General features: G+C 42.4%; 2 protein-coding genes across 2 annotated transcripts; both read right to left on the minus strand.

The window, feature by feature from the left end:
* Positions 1 to 4,115: 4,115 nt before the first annotated feature.
* ankle1 (ankyrin repeat and LEM domain containing 1) lies at positions 4,116 to 10,987 on the minus strand. The gene is made up of 9 exons (XM_029149185.3): positions 10,577 to 10,987; positions 9,707 to 9,859; positions 9,341 to 9,446; positions 9,027 to 9,150; positions 6,441 to 8,831; positions 6,051 to 6,219; positions 5,803 to 5,965; positions 5,590 to 5,722; positions 4,116 to 5,169 (listed from the first exon to the last, which is right to left on the minus strand). Exons 1-9 carry the CDS (start codon positions 10,639 to 10,641, stop codon positions 5,003 to 5,005), a joined length of 3,471 nt encoding a protein of 1,156 aa, XP_029005018.1. The 5' UTR covers positions 10,642 to 10,987; the 3' UTR covers positions 4,116 to 5,002.
* Positions 10,988 to 11,824: 837 nt separating this feature from the next.
* alpi.2 (alkaline phosphatase, intestinal, tandem duplicate 2) lies at positions 11,825 to 17,054 on the minus strand. The gene is made up of 11 exons (XM_029147699.3): positions 16,846 to 17,054; positions 16,587 to 16,703; positions 15,890 to 16,005; positions 14,898 to 15,072; positions 14,639 to 14,811; positions 14,391 to 14,516; positions 14,179 to 14,248; positions 13,599 to 13,733; positions 13,235 to 13,426; positions 13,032 to 13,148; positions 11,825 to 12,336 (listed from the first exon to the last, which is right to left on the minus strand). The coding sequence occupies exons 1-11, from the start codon at positions 16,931 to 16,933 to the stop codon at positions 12,059 to 12,061; spliced, it is 1,587 nt and encodes a 528-aa protein (XP_029003532.1). The 5' UTR covers positions 16,934 to 17,054; the 3' UTR covers positions 11,825 to 12,058.
* Between the last annotated feature and the right edge of the window lie 85 nt (positions 17,055 to 17,139).

Raw genomic sequence — 17,139 nt, forward strand, 5'->3', positions numbered from 1 at the left:
ACAGCCGCCTTTCATTCCCAATCTGCTCGGCATATGTGGCCTTTATCTGCTGCATCCTGTATCACATTCATAGTGGAGCACTTCCCTTTGGGAGACGCCTGTTACAGCTGCGGCCTCCGAGCGCTGCCCGCCGAGCAGCGTCACTGAACCAACCGCGGGTCACGCCGGTTGCTCAGAGAACCTCAAAACCATAGTTTCACTCACCACGCAGATCCGCCATGTTCTGTAATGAACATTAGTCCCTCTGTGAGAATCTGAGGTCGTTTCTTTTTTTTTTTTTTTTTTAACGTCTTCATATTTAGCCTGTGGAAAAAACGAAGGAAGTTTTACAAGTTGGAACTCTCCCCAGCACATCCACTGCACATCTAAACGTGATTCAGTGGTTAAATGTCAGAGCTGTCCGTGCCATTAAGGCCAGCACGTTTGAAAGGAGGACACCCTCGCCCACCCTCCCCCTCCTCCCCCTTCTGTCTCTTCATATTCCTTTTGCGCCCCCCCCCCCCCCCCCCCCCCTCCCCTCAGCGCTCTCCTCATCCGCTCGCTGCCAGCCCCTTCCTCCACCTAACCTAGGCTGGTTTGAGGGCTGATGTGCAGACCTTGTCATTCAGATTAGGGTCACGTCATCAGCCCTGCTCTTCTTCCTCTGCTCGCGTGTCCCGGGTCTTTCTTTCCACTGTCACCCTCGTCCTGCGGCCACAGAAGACCTTCTAAAGCAACATTCCTTCTCATCCACTTCTGTCAATTCCAACACTGTCACTCAAATCAGCGTGCGGGAGAGCGGAGAGAAGCCGAGTTAGCAGTGTCCCTCGCAGCAAGGACTGTGCTTTTTTTGGGCCAAGCTCTGGTGACATGTTCGCAGTCGCAAACAGTTTTTTTTTTTATAATTTAGCTTTTTTAGAAGAACGCATCAAAACAGAAAATAGCAGCAGTTGTGATGAAAAGGGGAGAAGAGTAGTGCACATCACTGTCATAGTCTTTAACAGTGATCCTCGCGGTGTTGCTACTTGATAGTAAAGACCATGAGAGACTGTTATTTTTAACAGGATTTGGCAGGAGATGAGATATCCACCAAATTATCTTAGTCACTCTTTACCCTTCCCTGTGAACGGTCCAAACACTGTTTATTATCCAACCACATCTTGACTCACTGCCACAGTTTTATTGTCACATCGCGTGTAATTGCTACGCACAGAAAACGGCCCTTTTATACCTCAAGATGAGCAACAATGATTCAGCACAGTGTCATGCAATCTTTCGTGGAAGGTGGTGGATAGTTTCTTTACTGGTATTAGCATGAGAATTAAAAAGAAGCAAGCGAGACACCCGGCCTCCAGCCACAGCGCCACATCATAGCGAGAACAACACGCGGCGGTTTCGTACCGGCGTCTTCCTCATCTTCCACCTGAGGCTGGCGATGACTCTCTAGTGTGGCCGCACGGCTATGCTTCACTACAGCATGTGACGACTGACTGCAGCCTCCGCCCAGGTGGTGTGTTTACTAAGACCTGCTATGAGTCAGGACTTTCAAGATGACTCCCCTCCAACTGCTGCTTGTAGTGAAATAGTCAATTCCCACACTCGTACAATGTGTCATGAAAGTTATCACATATTTAGTTAACGCATGAGTCAAGGAGATGCCGGTCTAGGCTGTGGTGGGTGAACAAAGCATAACTCTAATAACTCTAAGGTCATGTATGTTTGTTTCTTTTTATTAATGTTTTTCTTTCCTTTTTTAAAAGTGGACGAAAGCTGATTTATGCAGTTCATACATGTACATGTAGAGTAAAAAAATGTCAAAATTAAAAAGATGACGTTCTCAAATATGGTGAAACACTGATAAAGGGGAAAGAAAGAGAGGATTTAGTGAGTTGGAAGCCTCTCCAGCCACAGAGACCTGCTCCCTCTGCATCAATAAGCAGCCTGTCATCTCTGGTCACCATCAGGCCTGTGCTCGCCCCAGTGAACATTCAACGCTGTCGGTGAGTTTGGGCTAAATTGAAAAAAACCATCGACCGTTGATTGTACCCTGTGGAAAGCCTTTGTCACCGAACGTCTCCAAAATGAGGCAGGAGGGAAGTCCAACACCGACCTGCACACAGGCTCGGCCACCGACTCCCTGAGCAGTCCTATGAAGAACACAGAACCTGCTCCAGCTTCGAAACCACAGCAAAGGTCACAATCAACATTCATTGCTGTCGGTGGGTTTAACTATGTGGAAGAGCTCACTGAACGATGAATGCAACTGTGTCCCAGATTTCATCCAAGCGTCATTAGGAATAGCTTCGATATGCTGATGATGGCATCATTTACTCCTCTTCCTGCGTCTCCGCTTTGGCTCCCACCAAAAGGCGCAGGAGCAGCATGACCAAGAGGAATCTAGAACTGGCTCAATGCAGCAAGACAACGATACAAACGATAGCTGCATTAAATGTTGTTTGAAGAAAAATATCCCTCCATTAGTTGTAAGTATTGAGTATTACATTCACAAAATAAAAATAAAGATTTTTAAATCAGAAACCTTGAGTGGTGTATTGTATGTGTGTTTATGTACATTCCTATCATCTATATATCACCATTTATTCCTTTAATGTCACTGCTTCATGCATTTGGTTGGATGTAGGTTATTGAATAAATTGAGTTCTGTGTTTCATCAAGTTCACTAGTGGCATGCAATCATGTCGTAATGTAGATATAAAGTCATTGAAGACTGCAGTAATTTGCTTTAAAAATACAAATGGTCTTTATATCATGCGTCGTATTCTGTTATAAACAACAGCAGTTGTGTAAATATGCACGCAAACCAACACAAAGTCCCAACACAAGGCCGACAGCAAAGCTGCTGCTGATGTAAGCCGCTTCTCATTAAAGCAAAACAACTTGCAACAGATGACAACAAAATGATGACTTGTCTTTTTCTGTTTGCACAGGCCTCATTTTACGCTGCCTGCCACTGACTGTGAACACAGTGTTCCTGTTCTAAGTCATTTTATTCTACTTTAATAAGAGGATGAGGGAAGTAAGTCACATTCATATGAAGTTGCTTTAACAGCGAACACAGTCAAGTCTATTTAAGTGGCAACATTTAGCTACACATTTGTACTTCCTCTATATCTGTTACAGTAAGTTATATTTGTTGGTGTACATGTATAAATAACTAAGCATGTCCTCATCAAACAAATGAAACTGACCCTTACAATCTGTTGACTGAGACCTGGTCAGGGAAGTACCTGCAGCATTAAAATGAAGAACTAAAAGTCTTACTTTGCTGCTTGACCAGCCAAAATAAGGAAGCACCATCACGCTTTGAACTGGAAAACCCCTCTCAGCCTGTTTTTCACTTTCATTTATGTAATGTATTAGATTGAATTAAAAAGCTCTACAACGTAGTAATAAAGGTGTAGTGTGTAATAGATGTTTTTAAAGTTCTATGTTTAAGCTGCACATTTTATCTCTACTAACCAGTAAATGTCAGGTTACAGAACCATCGAGCCATGAATGTGTTTATGGTATAAACCATGATGATGTTTGTAAGAAAATATTGGCTAACCACTACCAGGAAGCTGCATCTACGAAACTGAATGAGTCACAATAACAGTAAACAGCATCATTGTTCTAAATTAGTTGTGCTGATCTTTTAAGAAGACAAACACATTGCAAAGCGACTGCTGCTGAAGCTAAATGGCCTCGATGTCAAAGGTAAAAACAAAGTAAAACGTTTTGTTGGCAAAAAAGGTAATGTTTCTGGATGGTTTGTAAATATAAAGATATATTCAAGAGTACGAGAAAAAAAATATAATACTAATACCATAAAAAATAATGTTTTTGTTAAATACAGGTTTTAGTTTTAAAACATATTTCATAGCTGTTTGTGAAACAGCTGCTTTAAAGATATATAATAAATAAATTGCAGCTGATGCAGAATAGTACTAATATTCTGCTCTTTTCTTTCAAATAGTCTTGGGATCTTAATGTGTTACATTCTTTGGCCACTAGAGGGACATAACGGTACACAGAGCGTAGTACAGCATACTAAGTCATAAAAAACAATTGCACTGCACTGATGATCAGTAACAAAAGTATCAAACGGTGCTCAGAGACTTAAGCAGCACACTGGGAATAGTTCAATGTTTAATAACAGAGGTGATGATTTATGATTATTTTATCAGGGGGACTGTCAATCGGTTTTTCAAAATGTGTATTTGCAATTGATAATTTAAAGTCATTACGAAAAACTTAGAACAATACATTTTTTAACAAATTACCTTGAGGACACAACAGTTTCAAAGCCCAGCTCCCAAATGTTAAAGACTCGACAATATGTAAAATAACAACTAGCTCCTAATCTGAACCAGTCTGCTAATCTAAACATTTTAAATGTGAACTTTTGCTTCCTGAGCTGCTATTATACTGAATTGTACACATCACAACTATCTTAATGCTAGCAAATGTTTACTGAAGACTAATTAAAAACAGATGACAATAAATAGATGTTAGAGAATTGTTCAGGAAAAACTAAACCTTATGATACACACTAATTAGTAATTAGTATCTCTTACCAGCCTTGAGTAATTAATGAGTAAGGGAACTTTCTTGTCTATGTTACGTTCTGTTTTACATTGAACTAGCTGCTTGATTAACGTTTGACTGGTGATTGGTTTAGAAAAGTATTACAGCAGGTTCTACAGAATGTCATATAAAAAAAACATTTTTAGAAAAATATGTATCTTATTTATCATGACGTACATTATACTTCTACATTTTTTTCACATCTGGAGAGATTCTAAAACACAACATTTTATATGAAGCAGTCACGGGCAACCTTGACATGAACACAATTACAAAGTAGAATGTATTGGTAGGAAATTTAAAAACAGAAAATAGCAAAAATGTTGGTGTCAAGTGCCACCAAGCTTTCAGTGCATCCAAATGGTTCTTAGTGGTGCTGTCCTTTGTGTTTTGGCACTGGTCCACTGCTGTTCGCACCCCTCTCCAGCAGGGGTCGCTACTGCCTGATGTCTGCTGGTCTGAGCTGTCTCTCACCCTCGGCTAAGAAGATCTGCATGGCTCGATAAAGCAGATGGACACCCAGCTCTCGTTTCCGCTTCACCTGCCAGTTGGACACCACTCCATAGTAATCCCCTCGCTTCTGATTGGTGAGCATCTTCAAGCCTGAGCAGGGGTTAGAGTGTAAAGCTAGTTATTGGCAGGCAGCGCCTCCCAGGAGCAATATTGTGTGTGTTATTCATTTGTCTGTCATTTTCGCCAAAGCACGGAAGGCGCTACCGGTGGAGTGAGCCTCCGTCATACTAGAGGAGACCGAGATACCTCAAGGTCAAAAACTACAGTGCCGTAGGAATAACATACGTAACATAACCTGTTAACATGCACCCAAGTTTTTACTAAAGTATATATTAATAAATTATATTATTTTGATTGTTAACGCCTGAGGCTGATCACCTGGAACAGGTTTGCTTAGACACAGGGACCTTGTGTCTTCCAGCTTTGGATTGACAGAGGCTCTGTAGTTTGTGAACTAGGCTGTTTGCCTACTAAAACTGATGAGGTGTGCGCTCATTTTACGGTGCTCACCGATTGCCTCCACCATGCTGGCTTCTCTTGTATAGGCCTCCACTGGAATGACGTTCTGGAAACAATGCAGAGAGATGACTCCCAGCTCTGCATTCCACACCTGAAGGATGTGCTGCACTTTGGAACACAATTTCTGTCACAGTGGAGAAAGAGATGCTGTTATAGTCAGTTAATGTCAGCTAACTGCCACCAATCAGGGCGTGTTTGCTTTACCTTGGAGGTCTTCTCCCCTTTGTAGTACTCTAAAGCCTCATACAGGTGGCTGTATGGCCGTGAGCGCTTTCCTTTGCCCACATAAAATATAGCACGGATAAATGTCTGGAAACACTCCTGCGGTGTCATTGAGTGACTGCGGAAAGGCAGGTTGTTCGTCACTCTGAAGAGAAGACAACAGAATTGTCATGTATGTATACAGGTTTATGTAACCATCAATGACACGGGAAGTAAATGAAAAGGCAAACCTGGGATCGAGCAGGAGGTAGTTGAAGCTCGACTTTATGACGCCTTCCCTCCATTTTCTGTTTTGGTCCGGTTGGTCAAACTGCTGACAGAGAGCCTGCTCGTCAGCCTGGCTGTTAGGCAGCGTGAAGGTTTGCAGGGCCCGACACAGTTCTGGACTGTAAGCCAGGTCTACAGAAAAAGGACAAACAAACACTGCAGTGTCTGTGCAACCGATAGTTCAGCAACAGTCACCAAATACCCCAGAGCACAACGGAGCTTCAATTAAAATTATTTTCCATTTATTCAGTTATTTAATGATTAACTACATGCCACAAACATTGCAACATGGCCGACCCACCAGCAGCACCCAGTAATTAAATGAAACTAATTAAAAGTAATTAAAGGGCTACCTGTCTGTGCCTGGTCCAGCTGCTTCTGGGGCTGCAAGGGTTTTATAAACTTTGACTCCTCCAACAGCCGGGACAGCCTTCGAATGTAGGTGGCCCTGGTACGGCTGTTAATGGGACCTGGTTTCTCCCCCAGCTCCACTAGTCTCAGTCTCAGCTCCTTGTCAGTCATCCCTTTGACCTCTGGCAACACCCTATCTGCGTCCTCATCACCTTTCTCCTTCCGTACCAGTATCTGAGGTTCCAGGTTCTCCTTCTCAGCCTTGCTCACCATGTCAGTGTGCATGGATCGCCAGTCATACAGGATGGTCTCCTCACTGCTGGTAGTGCTCATCGAGGAGCTAAGTGAAGTGTTGGCTGTTGGTGGGACGTGTGTCTCAATCAGTTTGTGGCCCTGCTCAATATCAGTGTAGAGGTACTCCACAGGTTCGTCCACATCCTGAATGACCGGGCGTCCTCCTGGTGTGTAGGACAGGTTTGCCAGATGCTGTGGCCTGCGGTGGCCCGATAGCCTGCTCATGCTGTATCTTGGGGTGCATCCAGTGCCCGGGGTGCATGGAAGGTCAGAGTCTTCCCTGGACCTCCTCGGGGAAAAGTAGCTGGAGCTGGATGATGATGAGATTGATTCTGGCTGAGAGCTACAGTCAGTGATCCAGTCATCATGTTTGAGGTCGTCTCCTCTGAACACACCAGCGGCATCATTTCCACCTTCTTTCGTTGATGTCTCATCTGTGCTTGTCAGATCATCAGTCAAAAAATCCCCTTTTTCAGCAGGATCCGCCTCTAGGCGTTGCATGGCAAATCTAACCTCTTCAAGGATTCTTTCATAGGCATCCTCTGAAGTGTCTTCTCTTTTCTCCAGTATTAATGTATCGCATACAGTCTGTGATTCAGGGGCAGTGTCGCTTATACTTTTTGAGAGGATGAGTGTGTCTGCTTGGCTACTGTTAACACTCCCTTCAGTTAACATGGTGCTGGACTGCGAACAGCCTCCTCCAGTGCTGTTCTCTAAATAGGACGGTGTACAATAGGGGCCACGTGGTGACTTGTACTGGTCTTCAGTGCTCTGGGACCTGGGCGTCTGGCGGCGTGTGCGGAATGGCGTGGGTAGGGTCTCCTCAAACAGGGAGGATGTGAACAGGAAGCTTTCAGGGTTTTGGCTCGTTCTCATTGAGCAGCGGCTCAGCCGTGAGCGCGTCCTTCCAGTTACAAACGGACTTATTGGAAGGTCATCAGTTTCCTTTAATGCATCACTTCTAGTGTCGACGACACAGTCTTCACTCTTAGTAATTACATTGGGACCATGACTGACAAAATCATCCCTGGCTACTGTTTTTCCTTCAGACAAGGTCAGTCTTTTAAGCATACCTAGTAAATACTCAGACTTTGAATGCATGTGTGCTTCAGTCTGAACAGGTGAAGCATTTTCATCTTGCCTTGATTCATCCCTGGCAAAAACTTCCTCTGTCGCAGGGACTGAGACTATCTGGGGATGTATAGAAGCTTCCATAGCACTGGTGTAGTGGTCGCTCTCACAGCTACTGTAATGGCTACTGGCAGTGTCACTCCTACTGCTGCCCCCACATGAACCTACTGGCGTTCTGGGTATGTTCAACTGAACGTCTTCCTTTTGTTCACTCTCCTGCTCGTCCTCGCTTTCGTCCAAAGCACAGTGACTGATGACGGTTTTCTCCATGTCCTCTTCTGTGCTTGTGCTGCTCTTCATGCTGAAGACGTAAACGTGGTCCGGCGATGTGACGTCGATGCCCTGCTGGTGTAAAACGGTGGCCATTCGCTCTGGATCCAGAAAATCTGAATACTCTGAAAGGTCAAAAGGCAGGCTGCTGGTGGAGTGGCTGCCACCAGCAGCAGGTTGTGGTCTGGGGGAGTCAGGACTAAAAACAGGGAAGTATTCATCTACATCCATGAAGCTCACATTCTTACGGCTTGCTCGTCTCGACAGAAATGCTGGGACGTTGTCACTTTTTTGGGGGGATGTTCTGCTTTCAGTTGTAGCAACATTTTCATTTGCATTTGATAGGAAAACGCCATCAGTAGTAAATAAATCATCCTCCTTAAGAACTGGCATCACAACAGCAGGTCCCACTGCAGACATGCGAGTGCTTGATAGCATTGAGGGACCTTCAGATGCCCATTGTGAAGAAGAATCGTTCCAGTCCTGCCTGTGATGCCTTTTAGTGTCCATATCAAAAAGCCTATTATATGATACTCTGTCATTTGGTCTTCCATTAACATTAGACAGGTTGAAAAATGATGAGCGCCTTGTGCTGCTCAATGGGGCCTCGCCAAAGTCACTTATCATCGAAGAGTGGGAACTGAAGCTGTAGTCGGATTCAGGATAGCTGGATGTGTCCGTTTGGTCTGAATATACAGCTGTTAGAAAGAAAAATGCAAATTAACAGGCGCTGGTTTCCTGTTAATCTGAGTTTTCAGTCCTATGTAGTAAATGTGATTTTAGCAGTTTTGAGATATATAATTGTCATTACTATACTTTATTATTGTTAGAAGTAAAACACATAACACACACACACCACCAAACAGACAAAGCTTTCAAAGTGATTCTCTTACAGTACTGGAATTGAGGCAGGTCATCATCCTCCGTCTCCACTGAGCATGCCTGGTATTCCTGGAGAAGTTGGGCACATTTCCGATTCTCTTGTTGCTCTGCAAGCTGCCTTGGTGTATTGCCTTCCTGCATTAACATAGAGCATAACAGAAGTATACCAATGGAAGTAGGCAACAGCAGGATTGGAATTATTTTTATAATTTTAAACATGGGCAGGTTTAGGAGACATTTCTAGACTTTTATAAACATTTGACTATTTACAGTACCTTTAACTACACTTCTGTGTAAATGTATTCATCCTAACAACAATTCTTACATTATCCTTAATGTGTGGATCCCCTCCGTTCATTAGGAGCATCTTCACATTTTGAAAACATCCCCACACAGCAGCAATGTGAAGAGGAGTCAATCCCTCCGACGACCTGAGAGAAATACAAGAAAACTGAAAATCTGTGCATTTTAAGACATTTTAATGACTAATGTCTACATTAACATACCGAACACTTCAGTTCAGTTTTCGTAGGATATAAAATCGATTCCAACATAATTTTCACTCATTAATGTACTGAACCTTTGAATACTGGCCAATATATCTGATATACTGAAATAAGGGTATTTTAAAGTTGAATAATAGCAATGGCAGCAAGAGGGTACCTTTTTTATTTTAACAACATAACCATACCTGATATTGGGGTCTGCTCCATGTTGCAGCAACATTTTTAGGCAGCGAGCATTTTTCTCTGTCTCTTTGCCAACAGCCAAATGTATCGCAGCCACACCTTTACTGCTGAGCAGGTTCGGACGTGCACCTTGTGTAAGAAGTAGTTGTACCATCCTGTCAGTGAATAAGAATAAGAATAAGAGAAAGAAAGCTTTTAATAATTAAAAAAAATCATCTCACAACCGCACAGAGCACGATACATAGAAGAGCAAGTGAAAAGTACAGTTTTATAGTGGAGACAGTTCTGTTACTGATGCTGTGCAGTTGTGTTGTAAACAAAGGCACAGCGTTCCATGAAATGACATAAAATAGGACAAAAAAGTAAAACACTAAATAGTTTACTGACAGGTATGTTTATTTGTTTGACTTGTTGATGCTATGAACCGAGTCTCTTGCAACCATAATATGGAATTTTCCTTTTTTTTTAATGCGTGGTTCAGTTAATTCAGCTGACATTTTCTAAAAAGACCATGGAATATTTTTATTAATTAGTATTTCTTTTTCATGTTACTAAATAATAACAACATTGTTATTATTATTTACATTAACACAGTATATTGGGGATAAAATCAACTGGACACTTGATTACTAAAGACGGCTATGTGTTTCATAGCACATCCACACAAGGTAGAACTGCTAGAAGAGTGAATGCACTTCAGACAGTAACTGCTGTGTGGGTCAGAGGGCTTGAGGATGACGTCGAAAAGTACCATACCTTCGAGATATATTAAGTGTGTTCAGAACCAAAATCTCTATTGATCATCTTGTAGTTTGTAGTTGCGTTTTGTAACCAGACATGCCTGGACAAAGGATGATGGTGCAGAGCTTTACCTGGGATCTCCATCCTTCACCGCTTTGCTCAGTTGACTTTCCAGCCTACTTGTCTTTCGATCCATGTCCAGCCTTGTACTTATATAAATTACCTATGAGCGTCCATCGGTATCCTTCGATTTCTTCGCGGCGGTTTATTGATTATGCTACTCGAGGATAACTAACATTAGCTAGCGGAGCTAACTGCGTCTGAGATGCTATCATGAAAGTAGCTTTTCTATAATATTAAACCAACATTTCTTAATTCGCAATTACATTGATTTTACTGTCAACCTCTAAAACCATACGTGTATTGCTTATATCACGTGTTTGTAGTTTCGTTTATAATTTTAAATTAAGCTCCATACTTGTTTTGATTAAACTTCCCTCCAAACAAATGAACCCACCCCTTGGCCGACTGGAGGCGGAAGTCCCGCCTATGCACAATTATGATTGGCCCCAATGCTTTAATACGGACCAATTACAATAGTTTACAGTCAGACGTAAATTTTCACCCGTACGTTAGGGTTTCTGAGTGACAGACACATGTTTTTTTATTATTATCATATGGAAATTCAGTCACGTAAAGCTTAGCATGACTTTACATAACGTTTTTAGTTATGGACACAGTTTAGTAAAACGTTTTTTCTAACTATTTTTACTAACTTGCTACTAAGAAGTTAAAATAAGGTAACACTGACGCTAACAACAAAACTACAGATGAGGGGATTGTTTCTTCTGTTTGAGAGTCACCTTGAGCCTTAACAAGGAAAATGAAGTCTGTGCAGAGTGTCTACTGTAGCTGCTGATGCTAAACGTTAGCAGCTGCTTTGCTGACCTTGAGCTCATGAGTTCATTTTCCTAAGAAGAATAAAACGTTTGTGAGGGACACGTGTGGACAGGACAGCCTTGTCAGCTACACAAAATAACCATTGACTCGTGGCAGAATTAATGAAGGCCAGTGGGAAACTCTAGGACCTCGTTACTGGCCAATACAGCACCATCAAAGACTGGAGAAAAGCCTTCACCTGCAACAGGGTGAGTGGAATGCACATACACGACTTTCTGCAGATCTTCTGTTAACTGAACAGATACTGGAGCTATGTTTTTTATCTGTAAAGTAGCACGTCCTGCTTCTGCTTCTACTCCTGCTCATGTTTTTGCATTGAGTGACAAAATGCCCCATTTAAAGATGCAGGTTCTCGTTTGACCCCAACAATCCACTGGTATTGATTTAAATACATTTGCTTTAGATGTTTCCAAATTGTATTCCAAATTCAGCAGTCAGAGTCATTTTAGTCACCTGTCACCAGACATTTATTAAAAAGATTTTAACACTACATTTTGTTATAACTCATGCTCCTATATAGGTCAGTGATGTGAAGTTGTGTGATCTTTATGAGTTTTTAATTCCACAAAGAAAGTACAGTGTAAGAATAATTTCTTTTGTAGACAGAGTACACTTATTCAAAGGTCAGGACAAATTCCCAGGGGACTGTCATCTCAGAAAGAGCAGAGGGAGAGGAGAACAATGCCCACCAGCAGCAGCAGAAGGTTTGGATGAATGACTCCAGCATGATTTGGAGCTGGAGGGGACAACTCACAGCCCTCATAAGGCTCCAGACAGGCAGCAAAGGCCATGACGTGTGCGATGTAGCTCTGCTCCTGCACTCCATGGTACAGGTGAGACATTGGGCCTTTGGCAAAAATAGCTACATCCTCTATCCCGTGGGTCTCTGAATCGAGAGGAACAGGAGCTTGCTGAAGGTACTCATTACCCGCTGAAGGAGAAGACAGACACATTAGATTAGCTTGACCAAAGTTGGCATAGATAACTCACTTTCTATGATGGTGGTGTGATAGTGATAACATTTAGTGCTTTGTTTGTATTTCTGCAGTAGGTACACAGTTATACCGCAAGGGGGAGCTGCTATGTTACTATGTTTTCTCCAGAGTAGTCAAGAGTGGAGTCTATAACAATGCATATGTGTATGTATATGATATGTATATGTTTGTATATGTATGTGCACATACCTTAACACTATAATTGGTATTAGTATTAATCTCCAAGGTAAACCACAGTACAACAGTTGTTTAGTTAGTTAGTTATGAATGTGTTAGCCTAAGGTACCCTGCTTATTTATTTTGCACTGATTGTTTACTTAACAGATTTGCTTGGTTTCAGCAGCTGGGTGCACCCCCCCCCCCCCCCCCCCCCCCCCCCCCCACACACACACACCCTCCTGCACACACACCCTAAAGCAGAAACTTAACCTTTCCACCAACACAGCAACATCACACATATTTGGGATTATCTAAATAAACCATTAAATAAACCATAAATCAAGATGAGTATATATATTTTATATATACACCTCCTGTATATGTAATATGAATATGGCATTCAGCGTAATATATGCTGCTTGTTAAACTGCTGGACAGAACAAACAGAAAAAAAAAAAGAGTGGAGTCTTACATGAAATGGTTTCATTCACATCTGGGCGGGTTCCGTTGACAATCTGGTATCCCGGGCCGTTGCCATACACAGCAGTGGTAAAATGCTTCTTGTCATCGGCAAGTGAGCGAGACACCCCTGCAAATCACAGGGCAAGCTGGTATCTGCGGGTTTGTCCCGTCTTTCACCATCAGCAAATCTTCAGATGCAAATTTGCATTTTACCTAACACAGAGTTTCCTCTGGCTGAATGCCCTCCAAAGGCAAAGACATGCGAGTGGTCAGCAGTGACCACAGACAGGGTGTCCAGCTCACTGGTGAGTTCAGCCGCTCGCCCGATCGCCCGGTCAAATTCAACAGCTTCATAAAGAGCTTTTTTTGCGTTACCATCATGGTGCCCATGATCGATTCTCCCCCTTAAAGTCCAAAAGAAAGCATAAGATGTACATACAGCAGGTGTTTCTTCTAAGTGCTCTGTACATTGAAAGATATTTTCATTTATTTCACAACATTTAAATAAGATATTTCTATAGAGATTTCTATAATTATAAAATGAATAATATTTAATGCACTGATAGATAATACTTATCTTCCACAAAGAGATAATATCCCTTGGGGTTCTTGCTGAGGATCATTATTGCTTTCTCCACCATCTCGGTGAGGGACGGGTCCATTTTTGGGTCACGGTCCAACTCGTAGCGGCAGTCTTTAGGCTCAAACAGTCCTAAATGTGCAGAAAACAACTGACCAATTCCACGATATAAAATCATAAATGTTTTGATCTTGCGTTTCTTGACCCAGTGGATTTACCAAAACAATCTGTGAGGCTGTTGAAGACAAGGCTGACTTAATTTGCGGATTGATTGTCACATTAAGTAAATGCTCAGCCTGAAGTCCTTTTTAAAGATTACTCTCCATTGCTGACTTTTCCTTGCACAAAGGAGCTTTGTTCGATTTTTTTATATAAATCTGTAAAGTCTTAACATTCTTATGAAATAATGTAAAATTATATAAAAATGTATTTAATTGTAGAAGAAGTTAGTAAGTTCATATTAAGTCAATCACTAGGTAAATGATTATTATAAGACCTTTGTGAAGATAAGGCATGATTATGTGTGATAAACTGTGATTATTGTCCATTATGTGGTGAATATTAAATTTCTTCTTACCCAACAGGAAGTCTGTTTGTGCAGGATCGATGGCATCAAACTCAGCTTTGTTCCACACATATTTAGCATTCTGTAGGCAAAGCGAACACAGACAGATGGATTCAGGTCTGAGCTAGGACAAGGTTGTAAAACCAGACCATTCAAGTGGCTGCCCAACGGGGGAACATTCACACAAAACCAAACACATGTAAGATAACGACCAAACCATCAACCTTTTTGTTCTTTTGCCACTCTGCAACCAGATTCAGTCCATCCTTCCGGGATCCCTTATTGGTTGGATACTCTGGGTCTTGAACGCTTTGGGGAAACATGTATTGACGACCTCCACCAAGAATGACCTGGATTGAGAAACAGAGGAGATAAGAAAACCCAACCAGCCTCCTCTAACATGCTTTCTTAGGTCCAAACTGATTCAGAGTGAGAGCTCTGATGTTTTCATGCAGAAAACCATTTCACCTACATCTATCTGTGTGTTGTGCACCAGCTGATATGCAATGTCTCGGCATCCGTTGCTGACGGCCTCTTTGGATAGATCAGAGTCAGCATACCAGTCTCGGTTAGCAACGTGAGCGTAGTTTGCACCAGGAGACGCGTGCTGCACTCGGGTGGTGGTGACGATCCCCACAGATTTGCCTAGAAACAGTCAAAATAGTCACTTTTTAGTCTTTACATATGTACATGTCGGTTTGCTGGGCTCTATATCAACGCTTTACACCTACCTGCCATCTTGGCACGGTGCAGAACAGAATGGACCTCATTCCCAGCAGTAGCACTACAGTTGCCCTTTGGGGTGGCAGCAGTGACACCCAGGGTGCCATAGTTGGCCTTTACACCACATGAATATGCTGTGGCTGTGCCGGCGCTGTCTGGCATCTGCTGGTCCACATTGTACGTCTGCAGGGGTCCAGTACAGTTAACATGCACATTTATGTTTGCAGACATTTAGCAGATGTTAATGCAAGTTGGCTTTTTTAATAGTTGGAGCGAAGTAACAAATCCTGGACTAGATGAGCATGTAGCTTGAGTTCGAACCAACAATGCGCTGTTGAAGTCAAACACAAGATAAACTAATGACAGACCGCTCGGTTGGACCTTCATTTCAGCACAGTCGAGATTCATCTTATCATCCAAACATAGAATCAGGGTGTTATGAGAGTCTCCTATTAGCAGTAAAACAAGTCAGTTTCGGTTCTCAGTCTTGGTTTTTGTTGTCGTGTGACTTCCTGTTTGGTTTCATTGCTTTTGTCCTGTTATTATTGTCATTGTTGCCCTCGTGTTCATGAGTTGATGCCATCCTGTTCCTGTGTGTGCTTGGTGACCCTGTTTGGTGTCTCATACTTGGTTCAGGTTGGTCAGTTGTTTGTGTGTCAGTTTTATGCCCTGCTGTTTATGTCTGTCTGATTAGATTAGTGATGTGAAGATGGTTCATCTTCTTGGTAAACGTTTTTTCCTGCTTCGCAGCGACCCATAGTTAATAGAGGTATTTAGTTCTCTGTATTTTTTAAGCCTTGTGTGTCTAAGTTAAACAATTTATGAAATCATACTCATTCAGTGTCTGTCTGTGAGGTTGATGCGTTTGCGTCCTCTATTGTTGTTTGGCCCGGCTCCTGCTACTAGTGAGCCTAATAGAATTATAATAGTTCCCAGGTAAAGGGATTCGGTTGTCTTGGCTTTTTTTAGGAATGTGGTTGTGTTTTCAGAGTGGACTGACCTTAGACAGTGCCACGTGAGGGAAGGTATCCATGACCAGACTGGTTTCCTCTCCAGAACGTTTTGCCATCTGGCCTTTGAGGATTCGGGCAGCAGTCACTGTTGTTATCCCCATACCTGGAAGCAGGTGGTTGCACACCTGGCTGTGAGATGACTGACCAGAGGAGGCATAGAGCCGCCATTGTTCTGTGAACCTCACAATAGTTAGCTGATGTGGGAATTCTAGAGGTGCGTCCAAAGACGTTTGCATCATTTGTACTGTGTAATTATGTGCAAAAATTCTATGTCTTGCTTTAGTAGTTTTTACTTTGATCATTTTTACAAGATGTGCCATTACAGTTAATCTGATAAAGTGATTATTGCTGATCAATGCTTAGCGCTAATAACGTTGATAGGCTGCTATCAGCGGCTTTAGCCTGCTGTCAGCACAAACGTGTGTGTGGGCTGGGGTGGAGTGTGCTGCAGCAGTAAATCCATAAATGATCAGTTTATAACTTGTGCCAGTTACTGATCCTAAATCATAGAGTAAACAGATGTGAACAGTGACTTTGTGGTCTGAGTTTTAGACTACAGTTTATACAGTACAGTATGTCAGCACATATCAGCTTATTCTGTGAGGTGTATTTTACCAGAATATGGCTTTCTTTTACGTTACGTACATTACAAATGGTTGGTGGAACACTGCTTCTCAGACTCACCGTCCCCAAGAAACAGGATAAGGTTTCTGGCTTGTCGGACTTTAGGTTGGACTTTCATGGCAGCATCAAGAGCCTGACTTCCTTTATTGTTCCAGTACCTGGCATGCAGCTCTTCTTCTGCAAGCATAAAATATGACCCACGTTCAGATGTGTATCATCTCTGTAAAACTACATAATCCAAATTACACATTAAGAGTCTGCCATTGACTTTGTTACACTTACATAGAAACAAACAATATGTAGAGCATCAGTTTCTCACCTGAAAAACACAAAGTCCGTTGCACTGTAATGAAAAGTAGTAGCCCCAAAAAAGCGAGCTGATGTTTGCCGGCCATGGTGTCGACCATATGTGAAATCTAACAGAGTGAGCTCAGGAGCACTTGTCAGTTCACTGAGGTCCTTTTATAGTAGCAGCCAGGGACCAAAGGGCACAGAGGAGCCTTTACAACATACAGGTAAGCAACATGTTATACACTGCCCCACAGAAAGAAACACACACCTGCACCTGGTCAGGAGGCTAATTTACATGTTCAAATAGATCATAACTTTTTTA

Source organism: Betta splendens, chromosome 4 (assembly GCF_900634795.4).
Source record: "Betta splendens chromosome 4, fBetSpl5.4, whole genome shotgun sequence".
Classification (NCBI taxonomy): domain Eukaryota; kingdom Metazoa; phylum Chordata; class Actinopteri; order Anabantiformes; family Osphronemidae; genus Betta; species Betta splendens.